At 40.8% G+C, this 27,393-nt stretch overlaps 2 protein-coding genes across 13 annotated transcripts in view; both read left to right on the forward strand.

Annotated features, from left to right (window-relative positions):
* The first annotated feature begins 812 nt into the window (after positions 1–812).
* spint1a (serine peptidase inhibitor, Kunitz type 1 a) lies at positions 813–8,969 on the forward strand. Of its 3 annotated transcripts, none has more exons than XM_071497866.1 (11): positions 813–829; positions 1,143–1,603; positions 2,207–2,364; positions 2,575–2,716; positions 4,724–4,891; positions 5,416–5,463; positions 6,043–6,174; positions 6,310–6,360; positions 6,500–6,670; positions 7,465–7,524; positions 7,816–8,969. In XM_071497866.1, exons 2-11 carry the CDS (start codon positions 1,192–1,194, stop codon positions 8,001–8,003), a joined length of 1,530 nt encoding a protein of 509 aa, XP_071353967.1. In that variant the 5' UTR covers positions 813–829; positions 1,143–1,191; the 3' UTR covers positions 8,004–8,969. The 3 variants fall into 3 exon arrangements, with proteins under 3 accessions (XP_071353967.1, XP_071353965.1, XP_071353966.1); XM_071497865.1 differs by lacking the exon at positions 813–829 and adding an exon at positions 836–974; XM_071497864.1 differs by lacking the exon at positions 813–829 and having other exon boundaries at positions 832–1,603.
* Positions 8,970–11,542: 2,573 nt separating this feature from the next.
* LOC139633168 (pleckstrin homology domain-containing family G member 3-like) overlaps positions 11,543–27,393 on the forward strand; it is a 32,005-nt gene continuing 16,154 nt past the window's right edge. For 7 of the 10 annotated variants that reach the window (XM_071498665.1, XM_071498672.1, XM_071498666.1 and 4 more), the window contains exons 1-2: positions 11,543–11,734; positions 17,260–17,327. In XM_071498665.1, coding sequence (XP_071354766.1) covers positions 17,279–17,327 — 49 coding nt within the window. In that variant the 5' untranslated portion in view covers positions 11,543–11,734; positions 17,260–17,278. Of the gene's footprint in view, positions 11,735–17,259; positions 17,328–22,099; positions 22,253–27,393 lie in introns of those variants that run through there. The other 3 variants (XM_071498664.1, XM_071498669.1, XM_071498670.1) reach the window with 3 other exon arrangements.

A 27,393-nucleotide genomic window follows, 5' to 3' on the forward strand; every position in this document is an offset into this window, starting at 1 on the left:
TTGTTTTAGTTTTTTCTTTTTACCTTAATATCATAGTTTTCACGCTCTAAATAAAATTATCACTATTATATCCAAACATTTTTTTTCTATATCAGGAATGCCCAAGTAAATATTCCCTTTCATTTACACATTATTTTGCCTAAAGTAATCACCATAATTACACAATATTTAGTAATCTTATTGTACACAATGTTTTTCCTATCCCACATGTAAACCATTTCTATTGTCTGCCAGTAGCTGTACAGTTTCTGTAATCTTGTTGACGGGATCTCTTTTGTGTGGGAAAAATTCCTAATGACTAAATCATAATTAGAAAAGTTGCTTAATGTAGAAGATGGTGGATTAACTTCAGTCCTCTCCCATAAAAAGGGTAAAAGCTGTCCCAACTTTAGGGGCTTACAAATGAAGAGCTTGCATGAATAATAATTTAAAATAAAAATTGTAAGTAAGTAGGCTAAGTGAACCTTTATGTAGTAAAACAAGACATTCAAATTTGAAAGAAATTTAAATTTATACCACAGAAAAAAAAAAAAAACAGTAAAAAGAATCTATGTATCATGAGCTACACAGTCTGGACTAATGTCAGTGAAAAGGTGAAGAATAATGAAGTAGAAGAATATAAGGTGTGTTAGAGGCATATCCCCTGTCACAACTTGAGACCTCATTACTGTGTACACCGTGTGTTAACAATGATGCTTTACTCTCTCTCTCTCTCACACACACACACACACACACACACACACATAACTCTTCCTGTTTTGTTTAGAGCCTCAACAGCCAGAAGGGAGTGGCATCTCAGGGCTGGAATTTCACTTCCTGTATCTCTCAGGTGAGTCACCTGGGTAATGTCGTCGATTGCTTAGGACTCTGTCGACATCAAAGTCTGGGGGTTTCAGGTGCAGGGTGAGGGATTTGATCGGTCTAGAGGGACTTTGCGGAAGTTTCCCACCGTCTCTGTCGGCGCATATTAGGAGGTCAGGTGTTGCTTTATGGTCATTTTTACTGAAGGTTGATTGTGGAGGAGACGCAAAGTATTGTTTTGCCATTTCGCGGCCTCAACAGTCCGTGAAGAAGTTGAAATTTTAATATACAAAGAGATTGTTTTTTGTTTGTTTTTTTTACTTTCTTCACTGTTGTTACAGGTGATCTGTGGATACTATTTGAGTGGGAATCTTAACGGGACTTTTAAAAATGAATCTACCCCGCAAAGGACAATGGGGAGCGTCGGCGCTCCTGCTCTTCGTGCTGTCTCTCGGCTCCGCCGGGGGCCAGTCGTCCGGTGAGCAGTGCTTAGCCAAATTCAAGAGCGGTCGGCAGGATTTTGTTCTCGATGCCGATGAATCGGTGAAAGACGGAGCGACGTTCATCTCGTCGCCCAAGCTTGAGCGGCACAAGGACTGCGTGGTGGCCTGCTGCAAAGACCCGAGGTGCAATGTCGCCTTCATGGAGAGAGGAGCCGAGGAGGGCATGGTCAAATCCTGCTTTCTCTTTGACTGCCTGTACAAGAAGAAATACGCCTGTCGCTTTGTGAGGAAGAAAGGATACATCAACTACATCCTGGAGTCCGTTTATGACAGTTATCTTGAGCTGGATGTTCCCCCAAGTAAGATCAAAACTGCTTCACAAATTCAGAAAATATTCACGTGAATGGAAATTGATCTTTTTTTTTTTTTTCTTTTTTTTTCTATATTGATGCATATCACAGTTTGTTCTGAGGGGACCTTTATGTCCATGATCATTCATTATCCAGTTCTACACAAACGTGTTGTGAATGAAGATTTTGTATATACTGTAGCCTACATTTTCATTTGTCACCATCTATAGAGGGAAATAACAGTTAAGGTCACCCCGCTTTGAAAACCCAGCGACTGTCCGGGCTTACCACTTCATGAAAACTTTTCGGCTTGGCCTCTCGCTCGCGATGAAAACTCTAGTCAGTGACCTCAAATGATTTACTCCAGTCTTTCACCAGCCTGTGTTAGAGCAGTTTGTTATCAGGCCACAGGCTTAAGGCAGAAACCTCACTTGAGCATGTTCACACATGCCAGACAATTATTATGGCCCCCACAACAGGTTCAGGTTTCAGTTTCTTCCTCTGCCTCTTCACATGTTTCAACTTTTGTAACCAGAAATGTTGCCTGTTTATGTTCTACTTATTGTCTATATGTGAATACATTAATACATTAATCCCATGGTGTCACTGCAGATGAATCGGACCGTCCACCAGTGGCCAATGGAGGCCAGGACCGGGTGGTCCAACCTCAGGACATTGTGACACTGAACGGCATAGGGAGCAAAGATGACCACGGGATTGCGTCCTTCCAGTGGCAAATGCTCACTGCATATCCTTACGCTGTCATTGAGGTGAGTGAGGAGACTGTAATGCAAACTCAGCCTCGATACAGTTCTTTGGGAGAGTTTAGGCAAATTTACTATTAGTAACTTTGCATATGAGTGTCTGATATTCCTCTTAAACGTCCACTTCAATGTTATTGCTTTGATGTGTGTCTGTCACTTGATTGAAAATCTACTGGCACTGATGTACACACAACACTGTCTTTTTATGCCCTGTAGACAACCAACTTTGTTGACCAGATTATCGTGTCCAATCTGACATCTGGAGTGTACAAGTTCCAGCTGACCGTCACTGACACCATCGGCCAATCAGACTCCACCAAAGTCACCGTCCTGGTCCTTACTCCTGAGCAGTCTGAGCGTGAGTATAAAAAAGGAGGAAATATCAGAGGAAAAATCTGGCTGCATGATATGAACATATTCAGTTGTGGATGACTGCCATTTTCCTCTGTTTTTCTTTGAATGCATAGAAAACTTTCGTACTGTTGGTCAGAAATAAGATGGATATGACACATTGTAAATCCTGGCTTGTAAAGTAAATCTTATATCAGGGTTGGGTGCTGTAGTTTTGTTAGTTTCTCTGCAAATATAGACTCACAGTTGAGTTTCAGTTGTAAACATGAGTCATTTTCCACTGTATTTATTGACATTTCTTTTGGCTTATTCAGTCACTCACCTTGTGGTTAATGTTGGGCCACAGGTAAGACAGACTAAAGCCATACTGTTCTTTAATTTAACAGCCCCCCTTTTTTACACTACCGTTAAAAAAATGTATTTCCTGATGAACACAACACAAGTTTCCCTGGCACTGTCTTGCATTTGTCACAAGCTTGAGTGATTCCATGTTAGCTGTGATCAAACCTGTCAAGGCAAGCTCGCCTAATTCCTGTGGACTGAATGACGAAACATTATAAAGAACGTGAGATAAAACCTCAGGTTCTAAGGAGATTAGACCGGACTCAACAATGAACCAGATGTTTTGGTTTTTTTTTTTGTAATGGGGGAAGAAAAAACAGTTTGTTAAATCTTATCACTGGCATGTGAGATGTGAGAAGTATGAGGGTCACTTCCCTGGAACACGGATCACGGAAAGCCTCAGTGAAGGCCTCTTGCCTCTGTGAGTTTATGTTTGGGGTTTCAACAGGAGGCAGAGTTGAGGGAGGTGTTGGTGGTTTTTACTGCTCTCATGCTGCCATCCCACTCTCTCCACCCCCGACTCAACAAAACCTGTTAGTCTGGTTTCAGCATGGGTTACGCAAACAAGAAGACTCCCATCCTGCTCCTTTTCAGTATTGATTAAAAGTCTTAACATTTTATCCTTTTGAAAGTAATCTCTTTCACTTAGTTTTGTATCGGCTGGTTGCTGATGGATTGTAGACTGAAGGACAAGGGAAGACTTTAAAAAGTTTCAGTGGTTCAGTGGTTACCCATTAACAGCTTGTGTCCTTAATGGTGTTAGGAATGTACTTCAGTGGAATATGCATGGCATGGCAGTGACTCTACATGTCAGTGCTGCCACATTTACTCCACAATAATGAATGGTTTCAATAGCAACTCAACTCATTCATGAAGGACAATCAGTGATAAAACCGTGAGAACTTGGTAATGAAAGTGTAGCTTTCAGTGTAATTTTGCAGTCGGCGCACTTCTTTATAATGTCTTGAAATATATACACTGTACTTTGCATGAGTGCACAGTATGAATCAGCAGCCACAAGCAGACAACTTATATGCCTTCTCTAACCTCATTGTCTGTGAAAATACATACCATTTCAGTTTTTTCTCAGTTTCACTTCTATGTACAGGACAAATACATGTTTGATTACGTGTCTGTCTTCACCACGAGACAGGAAGTTAAGACAAAATACAAAAGAATATCTCAGAAAATCTGATGTCAGATATGAGACACAACTATTAATGTTTAGTCAAACTGGTTTCTGGATTTGAAAAAAACAAGTGGATCATTGTTAAGAGTCGTGTGAGGTCATCTGATTAAATCAGTATTTCAGAGCACTTCTGAAAATTAGTTTGCTGACATCTTTGATCATCTATAACTAGATTTTACCAGTAGCGACTCCAATTGGGAGTGTTAGGGCTCTTTCTCATTTCTCTGGACTGAATTTTTTGCAACAATAACTAAACCATGCTCATGTCATCACTGTGTGGGGGAAAAAATGAAATCATTGACTCTCAAGCTTAGACTTTTTGGCGGAAGTACCATGAGGAAAACCAGTGACTTTAAAGTCAAATAACTGGCATGTTGATGTCATACATACATTGTCACACAGACAAGTTCTAAATGAAATGAAGTATGTGCTGTTATTATTAATTGTGAATCAAAGCTAATTATTTCCTCTGTGTCCCACCAGACCACTGTATGGCTCCAAAGAAGGTCGGGCCATGCCGCGGCGCTTTCCCTCGGTGGCATTACAATGCCGCCTCAGAGAAATGTGAGGAGTTCATGTTTGGAGGCTGCAGGGAGAACCTCAACAACTACTTGTCCATGGATGAGTGCAACAAAGCCTGCTATGGCTCAGGTATCTGTACTCATGTGAAGTTTCTATGTATTTTTAGCATCCTTTTTTCACTTTTGTTTGTCGCCAAAGGATGCAATCATTGTGAAAATGGGTGCAGGGTGTCCTCTACAGTGACTTTTTGAAATCCAAATCCTGCTTGTGGTGGTTTTAATATTGTTTGCAGTTATCCAGCACTTTTATTCAGACTGCTTTCTTGCTGAGAGTGGGATGAGAAGATCGATACCACTCTCAGGGCTTTAAAGTACATGTAATTCTACAGCCAGGAGACGGTTAGCCTAGCTTAGCATAAAGACTTGGAGACTGGTTGTGTCTAAAGCTATTATATATCCCTGCCACCACCTCCACAACTCATTAATTAACACTATGCCTTTGTTGCATCTATACAAAAACTAATTTTGGTTTTATTGGGGGTTTTATGGAACACTGATTTTCTAGACTCACAGGTAGTTGCCTGGTTTGCCTGCTAAACGTGTCGTTTTTAACAAGTGATTTGATTTTAATTTCATTTGTTGTTTTTCTTTCAGAAAAAAGTAGTATATCTGGTAGAGGTTTGCCAGTTCCTTCTGCTCAAGGTAGGTGAATTTTGATGTTCGAACATTTGTTTCAGTCACAACATCTTTTAGTATAAAGTGAATACATGGGGTAGTGTTATTGAACAGTTGCTTATTTTCAAGTTGGATTTCTAACTACCTGGTAAATCTACGTTCAGTATGTATGATGCATTTCTTTTAACTCTTTTTGGTCTATACTCACTTCTTCAGGTTCTAAATGTTCCATTATGTTCACCACTTAGTCGCAAACTGTGTGTCTCTGCTGTTTGGTGCTGAGCAGGCAGCGTACAGGGGGTTTTTTAGAGCTTTTCCTTGAGAACATTTGCTTGCTGCAGCTGGAAACAGTTCTATGAGAGCAGTGAGAGTGAACCAGAACAGTTAAGTTGCAGGCCAGACAGCTAAGAAGGCATACTTGCTATATAAAGCTCCATAAAGTCATGAAGAGCTGTAGATTTGTGTGATAATTCACTGTATATTCATTACAATGATCACCACAACTCCTGATACGTTGTTATTATAGATATATTGATTATAGCCACTTTAAAGCAACAGTTATGGTGCAGTACAAGTGACAACCTCCGCTGTGTTTGTGTGTCGCAGGAGAAAAATGTGGTGCTCCCTGTACCACAGAGCAATTCACCTGTGCAAACGGTTGCTGTTTGGATCCAGGCCTGGAGTGTGACTCATCCCCACAGTGCAGCGACGGCTCAGATGAGCAGAAATGCGAGGACTGTAAGCAGTGACTATGCAAACTAAGCTTTATTTTCATACAGAGTGACGGAAGTATAAATGTAGAAATGATAAGACAATGATAAAATGTTTTCTCGAAAGACATACTAATTTGAATTATGCCCTTTGGCCCTATAGTGAACAACAAGTTTCGGATTCTGCTGCAAATTCCACTGGATGAACAAAAAGGTGATTTGAACTTCCAGTCTTTTTTTTTTTTTGTAGTTTTGGTCTTTACAAACTTTTCACCTTGACAGTTTTTGTTTTTTGCCATCTGTTTGCACTGCCTACAATCTACCTACTCATTTATTGTTAATTGTCACCACAGTGCGCTGCACAGAGGCTCCTGACACAGGAAGCTGCAGGCACAGTTTCACTAAGTGGTACTACAACCCTGTTCAGCAGACCTGCTTCCGCTTCAACTGGGGAGGCTGCCTGGGAAATGAGAACAGATTTGAAACTGAGGATGCCTGTATGAAAGTTTGCCGTGGAGTAACAGGTGGGTTATCGTTAACATTAAACAAGGATTTTACGGATATCTGCATCCCGGTGAATTAACATCCTATTTCCAGATATAAATTCTCCAACAATTCCATTTTTTATGTTGTCGTTTGTAAATGCCTACATTTTCTACGCCCACTGGCTGTTTTCTTGTTAAACCAGATTGATAGTTATCTGGGCTGCATGTGGGCGAGTGTGCACAGAGGTTACTCAGATGCACTCACATGGCAGTTGCTTTTAATGCTGGGATGTAGTGCATTTACCTTTGTTTTGATATCAGTTTCGAACCGAATCTTGGCATTGAATAAAACGATCAGTTTCCGAAAACTGAAACAAAACTTCTCTAAGTCTTTAAATGTGTGTGAAGTGGAAAAACCTCACAGTCTCCGCAGTTTCTCTCAGATCTTGAGCATTTTAGCAAACAGCTGTTTTCATCAAAAAACTCCCACTGCTACCTTCCCAGCACCAGACAGACAAAGTTAGCAAGTAGCTAATGAACATTATAGAGCCAGGAATTTAACCATAGGAGTTGGTGGAGACCAAAACAGAGCTAAAGGGAGAGTGAATATCGGACTTACATTCACCAGGTCAACACAACTCCAAATGAATGCTAATGACTTCTGGATGTGGAAATATGTGACTAAAGAAGTTCACCATCAACTTGCAGTAGCCCGAAAATCAGTTATTTTGGATGTAATTTCCCTTCACAGCTGAGTGCAGGTTAACTCTTTAAATGTTTTGTATATGTCATGTACAAATTCCCAAACTATATTATGTCTTTCTTTATTTCAGAAAAGGACGTATTTGCAAGAAAGGAGGAGTTTCAACCCACTGTGTCTGACAGCAAGCCAAGTATACTACCTTTCATTTCTTATGTTATACACCCAAGTTTATTAACAAGTTTATTAAACCTGCCTAAAAAAACTGTCTGCTTCATCAGATAATTTGCTTCCAGTGGGTTCTTGCTGTTCAGTAACATTGTCCAAGCCTGATTTCTCTTTCAGCACACTTTTCCAGTTCACTGAGTTGCTGAAAGCAGCCTTTGAAGTAGTGCTTGCTCAGCTTTGGGGCCTTTTATGTACTATCTTCGAATGACCAACCACAAAGTCAACTTTTTGAAATTTATCCTCCTTGATTTAACAGGTGTTGTGGCAATAGCTACTGTCCTGGGTCTAGCTATTGTCATCCTACTAGGCATCCTGCTGTACTGCCTCTTCAAGGGAAAGAAAAAGTCTTCACAACACCACCGTGTGCCTATCAACACCGTCCCGGTCACCTCCATGGAGGACAGAGAGCGTTTAGTCTACAACAGCACCACCAAGCCCATCTGACTCCTCAGCCCTCACTTCTGACCCCCGTCCTGGTGGTGAATGACGCTGGTTGCCAGAGCTCTGTCATTTACTGAGCAAGCTCAGATTGATTAGAGAGGAGGCAATGTGTTGACTTAGTTTGAATGCTGGAGGGGATGTGTTTTTATTTTTGTCCATATATGGATATGTTTTTAAGGGAGATGTACACAGAAGTCAGAGTGTCTTCAGTGATGAAATATGATGTGTAACGATTTGACTTTTAGCTTGTATTTAATGCAGCGACCTGTTGAAATTAGTTGTCGGATAACAGTTTGTACTCAGGTAAAAAAGGAGGTTTTCCATTCGTGTGGAGGTAGATTACCACTGGATATCATACATGTTGTTCCGATTGGATCAGGTTAAATTCATAAATCTACTATAATTTTGATGTACTTGCTTCCATTACATGATCGAATATGTGTCAGACACTGGCTCTTTTTTTAAAATAGGTTCGTTTTTAATGTCAGACCCTAATTTGTCTGTAGGTCCGTGCTGGTCTGTTACTTCAAAGTAAGAGCGCAAATTCCGATGCTTTTTTCTTATAAATCAGTTCTTCTGTGGATCTGTAATATCACATGGTGAGCCCTTCAACTTCCTGCCACACCAGCTTTCTCTGTCTGTCAGATTTATCTTTACCCGATTTTATACATCTTTGTTACATACCACACTGAATTACATATACATGCATCATATTGTACATAATCTTAGAATTTTGAAAAAGAAATATTTTACTTGATAAGATTATTTTGTCTGATTACTCAGAAGTGTTTTTAGAACAAGCATAATGTATACGTGAAATAATGCTTATTGATACTTTATAATGCAGCCTTGCTGTTGAATATTCAACACTTGATACTCATTAAATGTTTGTACATATGTCTGGATATAATTCTCTGCAACTTTAGCAGTATCATGATGTTTATACTAAATAAAAATATCAACTCCAAATGTAGTGAGAGGTATGTTTCTTGTCTTGCAAGAGGTCAGCTTGTTTGGAAAATGTTTGGAAGTTTTCACTTTTTCAGTTTTAATTTTTTTTTTTTTTTTTTATTCAATGTGGTTGACTACTCACTTTTAACTATCTGCACTACTTCCTTGCTTTGTACTTGACCTTTCATGAGATTCCTGTGCACTTTCTGTTCATATGCAGCTTTTAAATTTATTCAATTTATGTTCCTCATTTCGCCACATATTTGTGATATTTTTTAAAACTTAATATAATTTGTTATAACAACTTTTTATATCTATATAATATTTAGTGTATTTTGTTTTGTAGATTTACAAGGTTACTTATCAATTCTATGCATATGTTTTACTTCCTCTTGCTGTGCTGACACAATGCCCATATGGGATCAGTAAAATGTATGACATCCTTAAATGGTACATAATTTAAATAGTATTTAGACAAGCACATCTACCTATTATTCAAACAAAATGTTCAGCAGAACAGTTGTCACCAAAGAAGACAACAGACCATCTGGTTCCCATCCAAGCATGATGATACAAGTAACCTGTCTGTAATTTCTGATTTCATGTGATAGATGCTTTTTCTATTTAAAGTTCCACACAGATCAAAATCACATGCAGACGTACTTGACACACTTCTGCATGAACTGATCTTTAAACCTATGTTCAACACTTTTTGATTTTGTGTGAGACAAAGATAAGACAAAGTCTGTCTGCTAAAGTTGATGAATCCATGGTAACACGCAGACATCAGGGATATACAAGATAACCAAACAGTCACACAGTTTGGTTTCTTTACTTTCTAGCAGCCTTACTCAGAAGCCAATTCCCTTCTTTTACTGTAACACAGGTATGATGCAGACCATATAAATACAGGTTGTCATTTTAACTGCAGGGTATACCTCAGGAATTTGTAGTGTAGCTTTTCCAGTATACATTTTTTTAACCTCCCACATTACACATGTCAAATAATCTGAGCTACAAAGACTTCCCCTTGTACTGAACCTTATGATCTCATATAGCTGATGTGCAGCAGGTTTAACTACAGTGACCTCCAGTGGCAATGGACGATCTCTACAGGACCCAGCAGCTGAATTTAGACTAAACCACGAGTGTAGCTTCAACTGTGGCCCCTGATAACACAGTTACAGGGTCTAAGAGACCATGTTGAGTTTATTCCACACAAAACAGGTTTAACCCACAGTGACTATTTCCACTGTAGTCTTGTATTGTTTTAGCAACAATACAACATATTAGGCCTGATACAAACTTTTATCTCTAAATAAGGAATACTCCTGCCCATGCCCTTCTCAAAGGGTTTGATGATACAGATACTGGTGTTTATTTATTTATTTTCTGGTTGTTTTTTGTTTGTTTGTTTGTTTTTGAGCTTCATCCAAGCACCGCCTACACGCTGGACGGAGGCATTGCGGTGTTTTCACCAGCAGAGGACAACATCGGTTTGTTAGATGTTCAACTTAGTTGCATTTGCAACCAGCTCAGCTCCATCTCCTTAATTATAAAATATTTCACTTCACTCAGAAGCATTGGGATATCGTACTTCTTGCCTTCCATCAGTAGGACAATACATTTGGACCTTTTACTGAGGCACAAGTCAGTCTATTAGCGCACACCTCTGTATGACATTTAAAGCTGCATTTTTAACATTGTGTTCACTGTTGCAGTAAAGTTGCCCAGCATATGGCCTCCTTCACGGCCTGTGTGGGGATTTTAAGATTATCTCCAGGAGGGGGGCAGAGGGGTGGTCGCGCAAAGCAAAAGCGCCCCTCTCTATTTAATCACCCACACATAAATTAGCACCCATTCGATTGACTCGATTCACTGAAGCCATCCTTTGTAAGCCCCTCTATTCTACTGACCTGACCCTCATAAATGTAATTGGCAGGGTTACAATTTGTTATGTCCTTTCACAAGCCTGCCATTGGTTTGCACACATATCCCACGAGTTGAAGTAAAGGTAACTTTGTGGAAAACCCCAACTGTTTGTTTCTGTTTGCTTTTGTTTGTTTCTGTTTGTTTCTATCACCTTTTTAAACTATCTCGCACTGAAATTAACGACCAAGCTATGCATGCCAGATGTTAAAACGTGGGAACACCTCTGACTTTCAGCGGACACCGGCCTGTCAAAAACAGGCGGTCTTCTGTTACATTCACTGCTCCTCGTAAAGTAGAAATTCTCCTGACAAATCAAAACTAAGATTTTTCAGAGAAAAAAAAGTAAATATGACTGTAATCTTAATTTTTTCACTTAGAGGTACATATTCATGTGTTTTTGTTGGGAAGGGACAAGCATGAAAGAAACAACAAAATGCATCCTGTAACACCAACAATCATTCTTTAACCAAGAATATTAATGTACACAGAAGATCAAGCAATAATAAGATGAAATATATAAAACTATCTCCAGTCGGAGTGAGTCAGAACCAGAAGAGATTCACATTTCCCTTGTGGCATTTACTGGCGTTGACGACCTTATAAGTTTCTATATCTCCGACAGACGATGAACGCAGCATCAGTTCCTCGCAGTTCTTCAGAGATGCAGCAGCGGTTGGTAGGTGGACTCAGCCCGAGCTGGTGACCTGCGCTGGGATGTGTGTGTCTGAGCGGCTTTTACCATGTGAGAAGAGAAACTAACGGAGTAACGTCAAGGTTCACACCAAGAAACTACTGAGAAAAGTTTTTACCGAGGGCGAGAGTCGCTGGAAGGAGAGAAGTTGGCGAATTCGGTACGTGAGGAGCTGCTTTTGATAACTTCACCAAACCTTAGCTAACTTAACGTTAGCCGTGACAACAGTTGAGCTACATGTCAGAGGGAGCTCTCCTCTGTGCTTATTCCGTGGTTATAGATAGTGGGGTTTTTCTGTTAAGAAACACATTGAGCTGTCGATTTAAAAAAAAAAAAAAAAAAAACAGACTTAAGGGATTTAATTTACCTGCGTACAATTGCTCCATTACAGCAAAACAAACTAATAAAACCACTACATTGTCATTGTTACAAAATATCAGCATGTGTGTATTTTGTTCATGAATTGAGCCAAAAGTCCTGAACACATATAAAACACTTCAGCACATTCCTTATTTTGAGGCCCATCACCTAACATTATTAACAGATGTTGCATATACACTTTTGCTTCATATCCTTTCACAACATCCACGCTGTGCGTTCAGGAGAGGGCAGGAGTTTCAGTCTGATAAGTTCTGTTTGTCTTTCACAAAAACACTTTCAGTTGAGTGAACTTTGATCAGCTGCTAGTGTCTTTTTTTTTTTCTTTTTCTTTTTTAGGGAATGAAATTTTTCCACTTCAGCTTTAATGTCACAGTGGACTTGTGAGAAAAACTAACCTCCTGGCTGCAGCTGAATCATTTGCCATTTCCTCTTTCCCTGCATCCAATTCCTCCCCCCTGTGGTGCCCATACTTGGCCCAGAAAAGTTAATTGTTTTTTCTAATGAGCACCCCAGTGAGACACAGTGAGGTTTTAAATGCTCTCTGTTCATAGGTCAGTGACTTTCCCCACCAGCTGCTGAAGAAGAATAGGACCAAATCAATCAGTTAGCAGTGAAAAGTTCCATCTTCTACTCCTTTGACCTCACTTGACCTATCAGACAATAACCTCTCAACTTCATTTCAAATAAATGTTGCCTCGATGCGATGAACAGCGCTCTCTTCCAGGTGGTCCAGACAGGAAACTGCCCAAGTGTGTCTTGGATCTCAAAGTTGGCACTTGATTCCCTCTTCCTGAGTCTTGGTATGCGGCAGCTGTGATAAAATTACCAGGGCTGGGGAATGCGACCTGTGGTTTCAGCTTTGAACACCATATAACTTTCATAACCATGCGTCTGAGCTTTTCATAAGTAACCTTCTTTCTTATTTAGTGGTTCAACGTCTGTTTGATGCTGCTTTGGATATACCTGGATCTCATGAGACCATAAAGTTACAGCTTTTGCAAGTTACAGCTCTTACACTGTGAGAGTTAAAGGTCAACTTTAAACCTGACCTGAGAAAAGTTTGTGTTTATTTGAGCGTGTACCATCAGTGATTTAGTGGCACCAAGCGAAGTCAGACTTTGTTTTTGTTATTGTTACGATAACAAGCCATCACAAAGATATAGGTGAGCTGCTTGTCTGCAGATGTGGCGTAATGCACCTTTAAATGGGCACACTGAAATTCTATTTCAAGACTTGGTGTCTGATTTCCCCTGCGAACACTGCAGGACGCTATGGAGGACGCCTTACCCACTGGTGGTTTAAACATTTTGATTTTTAGGAACTGGAAGTCTTTACATGCCATTTCCAAAATCAGATGGCACTTGCCAGCTTCACTTGCCAGGTATGCATTCTGTGGTTATAGGTCGTTGGTGGGGAGGTAAAAAATTGCTGTTTTTCTTTTTTCAGCACAGCGGGGAACAATTATTTTCCCATTAAGGGCTATTTTGGCTGAGGTGTACGTGCACCAGATGGGCATAACTCCGCAATGTGCCCTGTGGGTGTTCATTGGGGTGGATCCCTTATCGCCAAATTTAAGCAGCATGCTCAGAAATGCAGTGGACTAAAATAAGAGGCTCATATGCTGTGTGTCTGTGGGAAGTCACGGGTTAGGGCAGCGCCTTTGTAGAAGCTGTGGATTTGATTGAGATGAAGAGAGACTGTCAGGATTTATTGTTTTCCCCAGTGAATGAAAAGCTGTTAGTCTCTTAAGGCCTGTGTGTCAGGGGACAAACTGCAGGAGTAATGTGGGAAAGAGGGCACTCACAGAAAGGCTGTTTGTCAGGGGGTATTTTCTGTTGGGGAAGACAGGGTAAGAGGGTAAGAGAGAGGTCATGCAAGATAAACATGGCACCATTGCTGAAATAATAAAGACTCTCTGTCTCAGTTAGCCCATAGGACCCTGGAGCTCTGCCTGCCATGCCAGGTTGGATTTTTATTTGTTCTGAACATAAACATCCGTCTTGACTGATGGTGTCCTAAAGAAATCCACCCCACCGTGTCTGACTAGAGACATCCCTAGGGACTTATGTCATACTCCCAGATTCCCATGGGCCTTGTTGAGACAGACGAATGCAACTTGATGCGGTAGGTCTGAGACTGTGACAGAGAAGTGCAGCAGGAACTCTGTGGGTTATTTTTAGCTTCTCCTCATCAAATTGTTCTGCAAGGGGAAAAACTAATTTGTGTTGGTAATAGTTGCACAAAAGGCGGTTTGATTTTGGATTCAGATGCTAGATCCAAACTTTATGTCATCAGTTTTATGCATAATCATTTTGCAGTAGGACACCTGGTCGATCTGTGTTTCTGTTGGAATAATACAATTACATGTAAATACAGTCTATTAATTAGCAGCAATCTTTGTATCCAATGAAGCTTTTTTTTAGTTAAATATGTTGTCACATCCTCACGGCTTGTCTGTGTTCCTATATCACTTCCTGAGGAGACAGAGAAAGTGACATGTCTACCTGATAGCAGAAGTCTTGTTTTCCTCCTGCTTCCTCTGTAGACATGTTAAATGGTTTCACTTCTCTCATAACATTGACAGGCTGTCAGTGGTGAAAAATGCTCCAGATAGTCATCACCCCCCGAGAACCCTTTTTCCATAAGCGTGTCGGGCCTGAGGTCTTGGTTCAAGGTATATGTTTGTCTGTGCGTATTTTTCCAGCGTGAGTCTTTTAGCACATTTGTGGTGAAGACTCTGTATAAATTTTCTCTCTACTTGCATGAGTGCTGTATCTTGGCCAGCATCTGTCCCCCTAAATCATCTGTTTGTTGTGTTTTAAAGAAAGGAATTCAGGCATTGACTGCCTGGATCAGTGTAAAGCCTGGCAATTAGAGGAACAAGGAAGTTTATCAGTCTATCTGAAGAAGTGATCCATTGCAGGTCTTTCTTTTAATAACCATCAGATTTTCTCTTGTAGCATCTGTCTTCAATTAAGGGGCAAGTTGCAGATTCCCATGCAGGAGGTTCATGCTGCGGGTAATGCAGTCATCAGCTGTGGGAACCAAATGCTCTCCATTTGTGTGAAATGGCAGCTAGTTCAAGCACAGGTGGCAAGCTTGGTATGAATGTTAGTCTGTACGTAGTGTTTTCTTTAGGATTTGAAATCTGTCTGTGCCCCCTCCCTAGGAAAACAAGGATTTGGAATTGCCATATGTCAGCAAACAGGAGGTGAAAGTTAATGAGTTACGATTGTTGAATTCTGTCCAGAAGCATAAAGATTGTGGGTTACAGTGCCTTACCCTGTCCCATTAGATGTTTAGAAGAATTTTGGTATCTCCACCCAAACTATCTTTCTACACCTACAGCCTTTATTTAGACATTGGAAAAACATTTTTAAGACCCAGACGTCTACAGTATATCTAGGTTTTAGCCCATTATCCCTGGTTTAGCTTCTCATTGACCAAAGGAAGATTAGCATAGTTTTGGTCTGGTCAGTAAGCAGGGTTAGCTCAGAGGTTATAGTGGGCAGGATTATCAAAGGATTTTCTTAGGTCACTGTTCACTGAGACAAGTTCAAAACCTGCCCCTCAGCATGAATACTACTTCTACAGGTTACACAAACTAACCCACCACTTGAAAATCAATTGGCCAGACTTGCTCAAAGGCTGTTGAAGGAGGCTTCATTCTTAAAAAATGTTATTGTAGCAGAGCTGCATTGACTGAGCATAAGATCGTGTCAGAGCCATGCACGATGGTGGAAGCTCTTGTCAAGCGACCATCACCAGCACCCTCATCACCACCTGCTCCAAACAAGAAACCACCTGTGGTAGTAGAGGAAACTTAAAAATAACACATTCCAAATTGTGGTCCCACGTTATCAACAGTGTCAAGATGATATTTTCCTACTGTGCACAGTACATACATCAAGTAGTGATAGTCAAAGAGACCAATGCAATGGTATCTATTCTGACTTACTGTATTCTGACTGTTTTTTCAATTGCAATATTTTCTAGATATGCTGCTTTTCATTGCCAAGTAAATAAACCAAAAATAGATTGTATATGACTCCAAAAAAGACTTTCATTTTATATTGATAAGATGGAAATATATTTCTATTACTTGCTTGTTGTGCTTTGCCCTAAGATGAGTAAAAATGTTTTGTGGCACTAGAGTTTCTTGTCTAGTTAACAATTTTAGTTCAGTCCAGGCTGCAGCTGCAGGGACCCAACACCGAGGCAGTGATCTGAGTACGGAACCAGCTCTGTGACTTTTCTCCTTGCATTCCTGCACATCTTAATTGGCGAACTTCCTGGCAGTGGGCTCAGTTTGGGCTCGGCTGGCCTGGCTGTCAGTTCAGCACAGTGGCCAGCAAACGCTCTAGGAACAATGCCCATCCTAATCCCTGAAGAATTCCTGCTCCTCTGATCTAGCTGGCCTAAGAATGTGATCTTTAAAAGGCCGGAGGCACACCAGGAATCACAGGGAGACAAGTTCTCATGCACAGTCTTCCATGTTAATTTGCTATAAGGAGGCAGAGAGGCAGTGATGTGAGAAACTGGCAGCATAGTGGCTCTGAAGGGACACACATCATCATTAACAGTACCCCAGCCTGGCATGAGGGATTTGAAAAATACATGCCACCTGGGGTGAACCTGTAATCTCACTGGACAGTTACACTGATAATGAGAGACTTGTTTTGATGTGGCATAGATTTTATTTGTTGAACAAATTTACGCAAAAAGGGCAGGTTTGTATAAAATGTATTGGTGCTGTTTGGGTTGAACTCACCTATCATTCTTCACTCATTTTATACACCTGACATACACAATTAATTTAGTGTCATTTCTTTTTGTAAAGCCATTTAGAATGCTGTTTTGAGGTCATTTTCAATTAAGCATGTTAAATAGTATCTATATAGTTCAAATGGCAGTCTCAGGGGTTTCAGAATAAAAGCAAAAAACATTTATTTTTTAGCTGCTAGATCTCTTGAGTGTCCAATTATGGCAAACTGGACTCACTCATGCCCTTTTTCTACTGGTTAGCATGAGCTCATATCACAGTAACCCCTACATACCTCAACACTGGTTACACTATACATTACCAAGTGGCTGGCATGAGCTAATAGCAAGCAGGGTAATGGGAAGAATTTCCCTTTTATAGAAAACCCGATTAGACTGGCTAGACCAGTTAAGAAGACACAATGTACAGTAAAGAAACCAAAAGTGTTTTAAATCAGACCAACCAAAAGTGATAAACATTGCCAGGCTATTTGTACTGTAAGTGTTGACATAAAGTGTCTATGTTATGATTTGTTTTGTCAGCTCCAGAGGCCTGAGTGCCATGCCAGAGGGGTCCCATTCTGCTCTACACCAGGGCCCAATGGGGGAAGGTAAGATCAGTGCATTTACATTCAGTGTAACCCATGCTCTAGTAATTGCTGCCTATGAATTGACCAGTCTTATAATAAGGAGTTTTAATGAGTTGGAACGGTATATCTGGTTACCCAGGGCACTGTGCTAACATAACACAGAAGTACAACAAAGGTGAATGGAAAAATGCTGGAAATGGAAGAATAGAGGAAATGTAGAGGCAGAGCTGAGAGAGCAATGAACTCCCCTCCTACAGTCCTGGCTGGCAGAGAGGCTCTTTGTGTGGCTGTGGAGCTCGGCCATCCCCCTTCATACAGCTGAAACCCCTGAACACTCGCACATCAAACCAGAATGTGTCAGAATCACCAACAGCCAAGATGGTCAGTCTAGCCAGTGGTGCTGACCTCGTATGCTGGGGGCCACTCAAATTACATATTATTTTAGTGTTCATTATCTGCAGTCGTGTAGCCACTGCATTGACACAGGGCCTCTTTGTATCTGTTTGCCTGCTCTGTCCCTCAACCCCCAACCGCCCCCACGCCTCCTCTCCTCTCTACTGAACACATTTGGCGCTGGGCTTCAACTTTGGCTTAAGAATACCAATGTGTCAATGGTTCCCTTTTTCCTCTACGCCTGTCTCTTTGGTTCAGCTTTGGCCAGAAGAGGCTTTTGGCTCAGAGAGACGTGTGCCGCCCTCGTGAAAACTTGTGTGTCTGTTTCCTCAAAAGGCCACTCTACACTGACAACATGTCCTCACAGCTCATTTTGCAGCTCAGATGTCTAGTACGAAATCACCTTGGCATGACAGAACACCCACTTGCAGCTGAAATATTTTCAAATTCCTTTGTTTGTGAATCAGTTGAAGTTAAAGTGTGAATGACCTGGGTCTCCTGCTGTGGATTGATGGATGGTAATTAAGTGGCAGGCCTGGTGGTAATGTGCTATCTGTGTGAGGTGATGATTGGATGTGGTTAACAGGCAGGAGGAATGCATGTTGAAAGGAAGCCCTCTGTCTGGTCATGGTAAACAATGAAAAGGTTGTAGTTACCATCCAGCTCCAATTTCTCTAAAGGGTCAAAGGATTTTGCAGTTAAAAGAAGCTGTGTTGATTATTTTACCACCTGCAAGCTTTGGACGGCACCATCCATCATCAGACGAAACCAGCATAAAGGAAAACATTCAGGCTGTGCTCCAAGATCTACCCAGATGTTGTTATTGTCCTGTACTTTGAATGCTTTTCCAGGACAAGTATATAAGACCCCTCCTAATTCCTACCAAAGTTAAACTTTCACCACCATGGTGAACCGTGATGCAGCATGATTATAATCCTTGTATGTGAAATACATAAATATATCACATCTAGGCTGTCAATCCAGTGACAGGGACTTAACCAGACATCAGTAGACCTGAGGCAGCATGAAGTAGCTTTCTCAAAGATAAGGCTTCTCTCTGACCTACTTAACCCTGGGCAGGAATGTAGCTGTGTGTGCAGAATGTACAGCTTTAAAGGGGTTCTGGGGGGGACGGACGGATCATCTCCATTCACTGCAGCTTTTCCAGACCAGTGGGCATAGGGTTGTGGACATAGATAGATGATGGCAGGGATGGCTGTGTCTCTGAGTGGGCTTGTTAATGGAGCTCTTGGCCTGGAACTCTTTGTCTGCTCAATTGACCAAAAGCGTTAATCACAGGCAGCCTCAGGTGAGCCTGAAGAAACTCCTGTTCTGCAAAGTTTTGTACTGACACTCACTGAAACTGTCAGCTGTCTCCTGTCCTGTATGTCTGGAACATCTCACAAGCATTGCATAGGTTTATGTAAGCCATTATATAACATAGCTGCTATTGCAATTGAATTTATACAGCTCTACACTCTCTGTATTTCATTTCATTGTTTGTCTGAGGCTCCCGTACCCCTCACAAAAGAGTTTATTTCAATGTAAATTATTTTACAGCTCCTGCAATGGCAATCCTCCTTATAGAGCTCTTCTGGTGGATTACCCACATTAGTTACAGGCTTTTTGCTTTGGGTGTTCCTGTTAGACGGCCTCTTATAGAAACTCATCTCTTTACCAGCTTCCTCCATAACACTTTAAATTCAGTTGATATTTTGCAAGCAATCTTGCAGTGCATTAGAATATTTTAGTGTTACCACAGACATGACGCTAAACACAATAATGGCTTAGAAATGTTAATGACATGTTTTTGTAAAAGATGGTTTATGTAATTAATGCTCTTGCTTGTAACTTATTTTAGCATGACACAAATATATCTATTCTGTGTCCAGTAATGTACACAAAAGGACAGACATAAGTAAGTGCCAAAGCAAGCGGGCAAATTCCTCATTTACTGCTGTATACACTAAGTGTTAATTAGGCCTAAACTACAGGGCAAACAGCATCACACCCTTTATAACGCTGCATGTGATAAACAGCCCGATGTGAAGTAAATGAAGTCTTCCTCCCCGAACCTTCTTTGCTCCACACTTCACACAGCTGTTGTGCCACCAGCATGTGTGTGGACTCTGCAGAGAGGCGCTAACAGGACAGCAGTTTTGTTGTAGACTGTCAGACTGGTGGTAAAGTTTACAATGGACTCACACCTCAGGGCCCAGATGGTGTGTGTTGTCCGGAGGAAATGCGGGTTTTGAATAGATCCACGGCTGGCTGTGTTGCTAGTGCCTGAAGGGTTCTTGGGGGGGGGGGGCTTGTTGATGGAGGAGTTTCTTAAGTGGATCATCACATGCCTATGCACTGAGGTCATTTGGCACGGCTGGATCCTTTAAGAGCCAAGGTCAAGCACAGGGGAGGTTTACAGGATTAAATTTGAGCTTTTTGAGTATACCTTTGCTACACTGAGAATCCCATGTCTCTGAAACATGACACTCTTTAATGCTCGAAAAGGGATTTTGGTATGTATATCATAAGGTCAAATTTACAAACATGTAAACATTGATTGTTTCATTGTGTTTTTCTGAGAACCCATAGTGCAATATCTGAGTATTTTGCAAGAGGTACTCAACTTTTTGCAATAACAGTTTGTCAGATATCCTCAGGTAGATTTCTTAACACTTCCAAAAAAAAAAAAAAAATCTAAACATTTACAGAACACAGTTAGTTTCACTTTTAACCACCAGAATTCCCCACAAATTTCCCAGCACAACATTTTGACCTTGACTGTCAGTGTGGAATGCAGGTTCAATTCGTGTGTGTGTGCTCAGCCTCTGTTGCTCACTGCAGTTTATTTACCGACTTTCAGGCTAATTATTAACACAGCATTAAAACCTCGTTGAGTGGCCAAACACAGATGTAAATCAAACTGTCTTGTACCTATACAGGACAGTTCTTGAAGTGACCTAAATTCTTCTCTCCATCAAGGGATAAGAGATCAATCCAGGCCATCGGTCTCAGTGTCTAATCACCAATGTTCTGACTCATGCTGTTTGATAATGGTCTGTGAAGACTTGGGGCTTAATCCTCAGAGGCACCCTTTATGCTTGTGCCTCCTGCCCTCCTGAGGGGCAGCCATTCACTGTTGCCAGGAGGGGAGGAGTTTTTCCCATAGGGATCAGCACAGGACTACTTCCCTGTCTCCCAACAGCCACCACTGGAAGAGACGAGTGCTAGGGGCTGTAGAGCCGTGCAGAAAAAAGAAGTTGAGAGTGGATGTTGAGGAGCGGAAGGGCTTTATTAAGATGTAGTGCAAAACATGATTTGCTCTTTATCCCTCAAGGGAAACAGGGTTACACACTGTGCCCTTGGCCCTGAAAGATACGTTAGCAGATTAGCAGTTGCCTCAAGAGCCAGTTTGAAGTTGCTTTTTTCTTTCTTGCTTGTGAGTGGACATAGTAATCAGCCACTTAGGAATTTTCCACCTTGTTAAGTGCGTTAATGTGGGAGGTGAAAGTTCCACAAAATACTAACTCTGTTAAAATATAGTAAAGAAAAACAAGAAATTCCTTAGAACTTTAAATCTTGTCAAGGAAAATGAATGTGTTGTAAGAAAAGTTGCGAAATTTACTGAGGAGACTTCACTCGGTGTACACTCATCTTATATCACCAGCACTTGTAAAAAATCTTTTTTGGCCCAAGGGGATAGAATTAATGTATGAAGCTGCCAAGACAGTGCCAGGCACCTGGGATACAAGGGATGACTCATAGTGATGAAACTGAATACAGTTTTATCGTCACTGATCATGCAGGTATGATCAAGCCAGTGTCTGGAGAAATATCACAAGGTGGCTTCAGATGTGATTCATTGCCCGCTGAGTTCAGATTCATCACCATTTGATACATGAGTCAGTATGAATCAAGTAGGAGCAGCTGTGTGAGGGTTACTAATTTAGCAGGCAGGGGCTTGTTTTTTTTCTGTGGGATGTTCTGTGCACAGTGTCGTCACTCTTACTCTTATTGTTGGTTTTCTACACACAGACAATTGCTTAACTCTGATGAAAATGACAGACTTGCCAAAGGCAGAAAATGGTTAGAGGAGCCAATGTGCTTCAGAGAGGCTACGGACAAAGTCATTCTCTAATGCGAAGTCAGTGTGCAGCTTTAGGACAAGTATTTTCTTGCACAACATCAGTACAGGCTGTGCTGTTCCTGTTTCTTTGCCACGCATTTGGTTCGAAGACAAAGGGCCACAAGCCAGACACAATAGCACGTAAACACAAGCTTTGGATTATTTTTGGAGTCTCATAGGGAAATGTAGAGGTCCTAGGAAGTTCACCTGAAATAGGTGTGCCTCTCTGGGAAGTTGCTTCCCAGAGAGGCACACCTAACTGAGTAGGACACAGTCATCATTCATCATAAAAAAAGTCTGGTCACAACAGTTGGAGGGATTGGAGAGGAGCTAGGAAAAAGGTGATTTAGAAACATCCCGGATTTTGATGCCTTGTTTATCAGGCCTCTTGCTTTGGTAGACGACACTTATCACTGCCATCTTTAAGGTATGTGAGGACTGGCACATTATTTATATATAGTTTTGTTTTATAGAAGTGTTTTAATCATATAATTAACTCAAAGTGATTATTATTATCTGTTGTATTAGCTGTTGCTTGTAACATTTTCCATCATGTGTGGAACACTATAATCATTATGACTGGCTTTGTTATTACCCGTGTTTGTATCTGTTTTGTTTCCTAATACCCTCAAGTAGAAATTACCCGTGTTTGTATCTGTTTTGTTTCCTAATACCCTCAAGTAGAAATTACCCGTGTTTGTATCTGTTTTGTTTCCTAATAACCTCAAGTAGCAAGTCATGTAGACAAGTCATGTAGACATTGTATACAAACAACTTAATGCCTCCATCCTGTTGACAGTGTAAAACATAAGTTGGATAAGCCAGGTACATGGACGTGGCAATTATAGCTTGTCCAGGGTAGGATTTGCATGGTTATCTGCATAGAGACTGGTTTGCATGAACTGCTGAGAAAATAAAAGTTACATCATCACAGGGTTTTGCAAACAACAACTAACATCACAGTTGCATGCTCTGGCTTATCATGTTCTCAGGGAAATCGGTAATATTAAGCTGTAAAAACCTGATGCATCTCTACATACCAGATGGTATCTGTGGAGCTCATTCCAAAAACATGTTTCTCAGATGCGTCTGCGTCTTAGATGCGTCTGTCATCAAAAATTGTTATCATGCAAGTCAAAGAATTTTTTGTCTAAAGGAATGCTTTATGTCCCACACACCAACAACTTCAGACAGACAGAGATCACCTCTGTCACATATGTGACTGTGGCCTTTTAGAAAAGTTAATAACCAGGTGCTGGGGTATTCATTTCAGAGTTTCTGTTCATCTCTTGCACCACCTATTAGGCACCACATGGCATTCACATAACCATGATGTCATAGGCAGGCAAGTTTATGAACTGTCTGCATTGTCAACTGTCTGATAAGCTCACACAAAAATAGAAGTGTAGACTTTACATTATTAGCCCTAGACTGATTAGTCATTGAGCCCCTCAGTGAGTGATTGTCCTGTCTGGTGTCAGCAATGAAACAGACTGAAGCATTTTCCCCAAGTCACCTGTCATACCCCTCACACTCACTTGTTAGAGTCCTGCACTCAGACTTGGGTTGACAGTATTTTATTTTTTTCATTTAAAATCAATTAATTTACATGGTGATTTGGTTTCAAGTTGTATTGATGTACAGCAGCAATGCGTTAAAGTGAGCCTCTGTCCAGGGGATTTGGATCCATGGAGGCAACAAAAGAGAAGGGAAGGTCATGCTTGTAGCGTTAACACACCTTTGTCTGTAAATGTTAACCTCGGCTTAACAGGCAGGAAACTGGAATTCAAAGAATTACAATGAGGGGCTGAGAGTTTTTTTTTTTTCTGGAATTCCAGCCATTTTTCTTTTACCAACAACATTAGTAACCTGTTCATGCGCATGTATCTGACCTATTGTAATCCAATGAGGATCACACAGTCTCTACACTCTTAGTTAATAGTGTTGCTGATTTTTGCTGACTTTTTGGAGACAAAATTGTTTTTCATTGAAAAGCTGCTGTGAGTTATTGAGGTTAAGAGGCTGTCTGAAATGTAATACTATACTGTCTCTCTAGCCTTGACTTGGTTAATGGTTATGCCTGTGAGTTAAGAACTGTATTGATGCAGTTCTGAAACAAAGGAGAGTGTTGTGTTTTGTTGACGTAGTATATTTGTGATGTCATATTGTGGTGTGTGAATGTGAAAATCCATGGCTGGGGTGAAATGGAAATTTTGTTCTGGACCATATATTAAACTGTACAAAACCATGTCCACAGCTATTCTGTTTAAGGTATGATTTAACAGGTGAGTCCACTGAGCTGTCACGAAGGAAGGGCCATGAGAAGTAGTTTGTAAATCATTATAAATATTCTTACAAATGATATTTCAACAAGATCGAGTATCGGTTCTATTAGAGAACTGGTTCCAAATTGTCCAAACCATCGAAATAGTATTCCTCCAAGCTTATCAATTCCTTTTATCAATGGCGTTTTTCTGACAGTTGCATATTGCAAAATATTAACGTCAAAGTCATACGCTGCTGAAAACTTGTAACTAGGGGAGTCATGGGCATTGTTCAGACTGCAGGCAAATCAGATGTGTTTCTTAATTGAGCTAAAGAACAGATTGTCCGTACTCTTACTTCAAAGTGATTAAATCAGATTTGGCTGTCCAGACATCACCAACCTATCTGCATGGGGTGCTGTGGTAACAGTGTAGGCATCAGTAACTACTTGGCCATGGTCACTTGATGTCGAGTGTTGCATTGTGAACTGACTCAAAAGACACTTTTGAGCCAATTCAGTTTGAGTAGCCAGACCAGGACACATCTCGTGAGATGGACTTCAAACCACCTCCAATTGGGATCTGATTTACAAAAATTGTATTTCATGTGGTATTTTTGCTGTCCAGACATTTTAAAATTAATCTGGATACAATCTGGATATGCCAAAAAATGGATTTGGGCTGGCGGTCTGAACAAGGCCATAGGAGAGAGGAAGAGACATCCAAAGTGTGGCTTCATTTCACAAAGAAAGACGGAGACAGTGCTAGTCCTAATGCAGCACTTTCTTACATAGGCTCCACTCGTGTGGCTTGCCCAAGTAGATAAAATCACTCAGTTTCAACCTAACATTTTATTTCACTCTTTTCAAACAAACTAATTTTTGGCCACACACCTGTCTTAGTTGCATGCGCTGCAGTAACTAAGTGGAGAATAGAGGCATTTCTGCACGCAGCGGTCTAGCTATTTTTTACCAATAGTTTGAATGTAAGGCAGGAACACTGGTAAATTGTAGTATCTACTGATATTCTGCATATGAGCTGTTTATGGGACACTTTCCCTCTCTACATGCGCATCCATCACACACTGAGCCACCCACCATCACAAGTAAATGCTCAACCAGTGGGAAACACTGTAATGTCTGTAAAATGGTAATCGATAATGGCATTGGTGTCAATAGAACCTCATTAATTCCAAATATATGAAATACATGAGTTCATATTTGACAGCCTCAGCTAATTGGTAGTTGTGTGGAAAACAGATGGTGCGCCACTCACTACCCCCTTTTTCAGTGGTTTCATTTTATAGACCTTTCCCTGCAGTTATTGCCAAAACATCACTAGCATTTGGCCTTAAAGGGATAAATTCCAAGATCTATTTTTCCTACCTATAAAGTTAATGGTAACAAATTGCTCTAAAGCAGCTGTAATCTTTCATCAGTCTCTTTTTCTGAAATTAAAATTGCTTGAATGTAACATGACATTTAGTTTAATCACTGTATTCATTTTCACAAATTACTATGGAGGCAATGGCTCCTAACACTGCAGAGGCACCAACAGTACAACCAGCAAATGCATAAAAACCATGACAGCTGAAACACAGAAATGCACACTATAGATACACTTAGATCCCTTTAAAATACAAGACAACAGTAAAAATAACCGTAAATACTGTATATGGAAAAACATACCAGTCACAATCCAGTCTTGTCAAGCTTTATTTAAGTGAAAACTTGTATATATGTTTTTAAAAGGCTAAATTTGATACCAGACACTTTGCAGTCCTCAACATCCAACAACTGGGAGGCAGAGTAATGGGCATGGCCTTGCCACAGTAGCTACAGATCCCCCAGAGATTAGTGATAAATGTTTGCAGATGCTGAAGAAACTCTGTGGCACCGAGCAAGACGAGACACTCTGCTTTTACACTGTCTGTTTGATAATGGTTGCTTATTTAGTATATTGAGAGAGCAGCATCAAAGCTGATGAATTGCAGGAGTCACAGAGGATGCAAACTACTCTGCAGAACACAAGTCATCTTTGTTCAGGGCGACAGGCAGAATGGAAAAGCTTTGCGCTGCATGACACAGGACCATGTACTCGGCTTATCTTAGACCTGCATGTTGACCAGGTCATTTGCATTCCTCTGCACAGCCTGTCAACAAAGTCAGTGACTGTGGCTGTTTTCCACCTAAACATGTGGTGTGTGGTATCAGCCACAGATAATGTCTGCCTGTAGAGCCTGTGTCTGAAGTGTGGTCTGTCAAAGCTGTGGTAGGAGCAGACCTGGTGCTGGAGTCAAGTGCATGCTCAAGTCTTAACATGTTGACTCTTTAGTGCAGCTCAGTTGTACCTATCTTGTTACACCACTTCAAATGTGCATAAGGAGGTATAGATAATGATTCTGAGCAATGGTATATGAATAAGGAGAGTGTGGAAACTGTGCCGGCATGGCGTTGATTTTTAGCTGTTCTTAGTCCACGTTGTGCTGTTCCTCGCCCTCCCTTTTACTTGGCATCAATTGTAGTCTGCAGCACTGGCAGCTTTATAATAGAGGGATATAGGGTGGGAGGAAGAAAAGGAAGGAGGAAGGGAGTTTTGCATGCCAGACACGGGAAAACTCAAACCAAAAGTTAAGACAGAAGCAGTGAGGGAAGCGGATGCCTCATTCTAATTCATAGTGGTGTAGAGAGTGTAGTAGCTTCCCATTACATTACTTTAACACCATCAACCCTGTGATTTGTCATAGAGCGTAAACAGAATTTTCTCTAGTGGTCAGCTCCTGCTTGCCAGCTCATCCATTTCTCCCAGTGAGGTTTTGCATGGGAACTATGTTGTTGGGGCAGCCCAGTTTGGATTGTGGAGCAAGAAGTGCAGCATGAACAAGACTCTTATGAGCTCAGTACTGACTCATGGAAAGTTGAAGGTTGCCAAGAGGTGTGTGTGTGTGTGTGTGTGTGTGTGTGTGTGTGTGTGTGTGTGTGTGTGTGTGTGTGTGTGTTTATTTGATTCTTCATGTGAAGCCCTTCATCCAGCTGCATGTCACACTTTTCTCAAGATAATAAATCACTAACTCTGGCCTTCCTGATGCTCTGATGTGAAATATCTTGCTTGTTTAATATAATTTGTTCCAAAGAGAGGCGTAAAAGAGTCTATGTTCTCTATAAAACTTTATGCTTCTTAAAAGCAAATCACTTTGATTGTAGCCTCTTGATCGACAAAATGCCTTTTCTCTACAGCCTAGGTTTAACACTAAATTATGCTCTTTATCTCTGTTTGGCAGTAGCACTTACTTGATTTCACTTAA

The sequence above is a fragment of the Trachinotus anak genome, unplaced genomic scaffold (genome assembly GCF_046630095.1).
Source record: "Trachinotus anak isolate AG129_WGS33_773 ecotype Australia unplaced genomic scaffold, CSIRO_AGI_Tana_v1 ptg000015l, whole genome shotgun sequence".
Taxonomy (NCBI): Eukaryota; Metazoa; Chordata; class Actinopteri; order Carangiformes; family Carangidae; genus Trachinotus; species Trachinotus anak.

Coding starts and splice junctions, on each gene's coding strand:
- spint1a (XM_071497866.1), top strand. CDS start 1,192: ATGAATCTACCCCGCAAAGGACAATGGGGAGCGTCGGCGCTCCTGCTC. Junction 2,365..2,574: donor ATCCTTACGCTGTCATTGAG/GTGAGTGAGGAG, acceptor TATGCCCTGTAG/ACAACCAACTTTGTTGACCA. Junction 2,717..4,723: donor TACTCCTGAGCAGTCTGAGC/GTGAGTATAAAA, acceptor GTGTCCCACCAG/ACCACTGTATGGCTCCAAAG.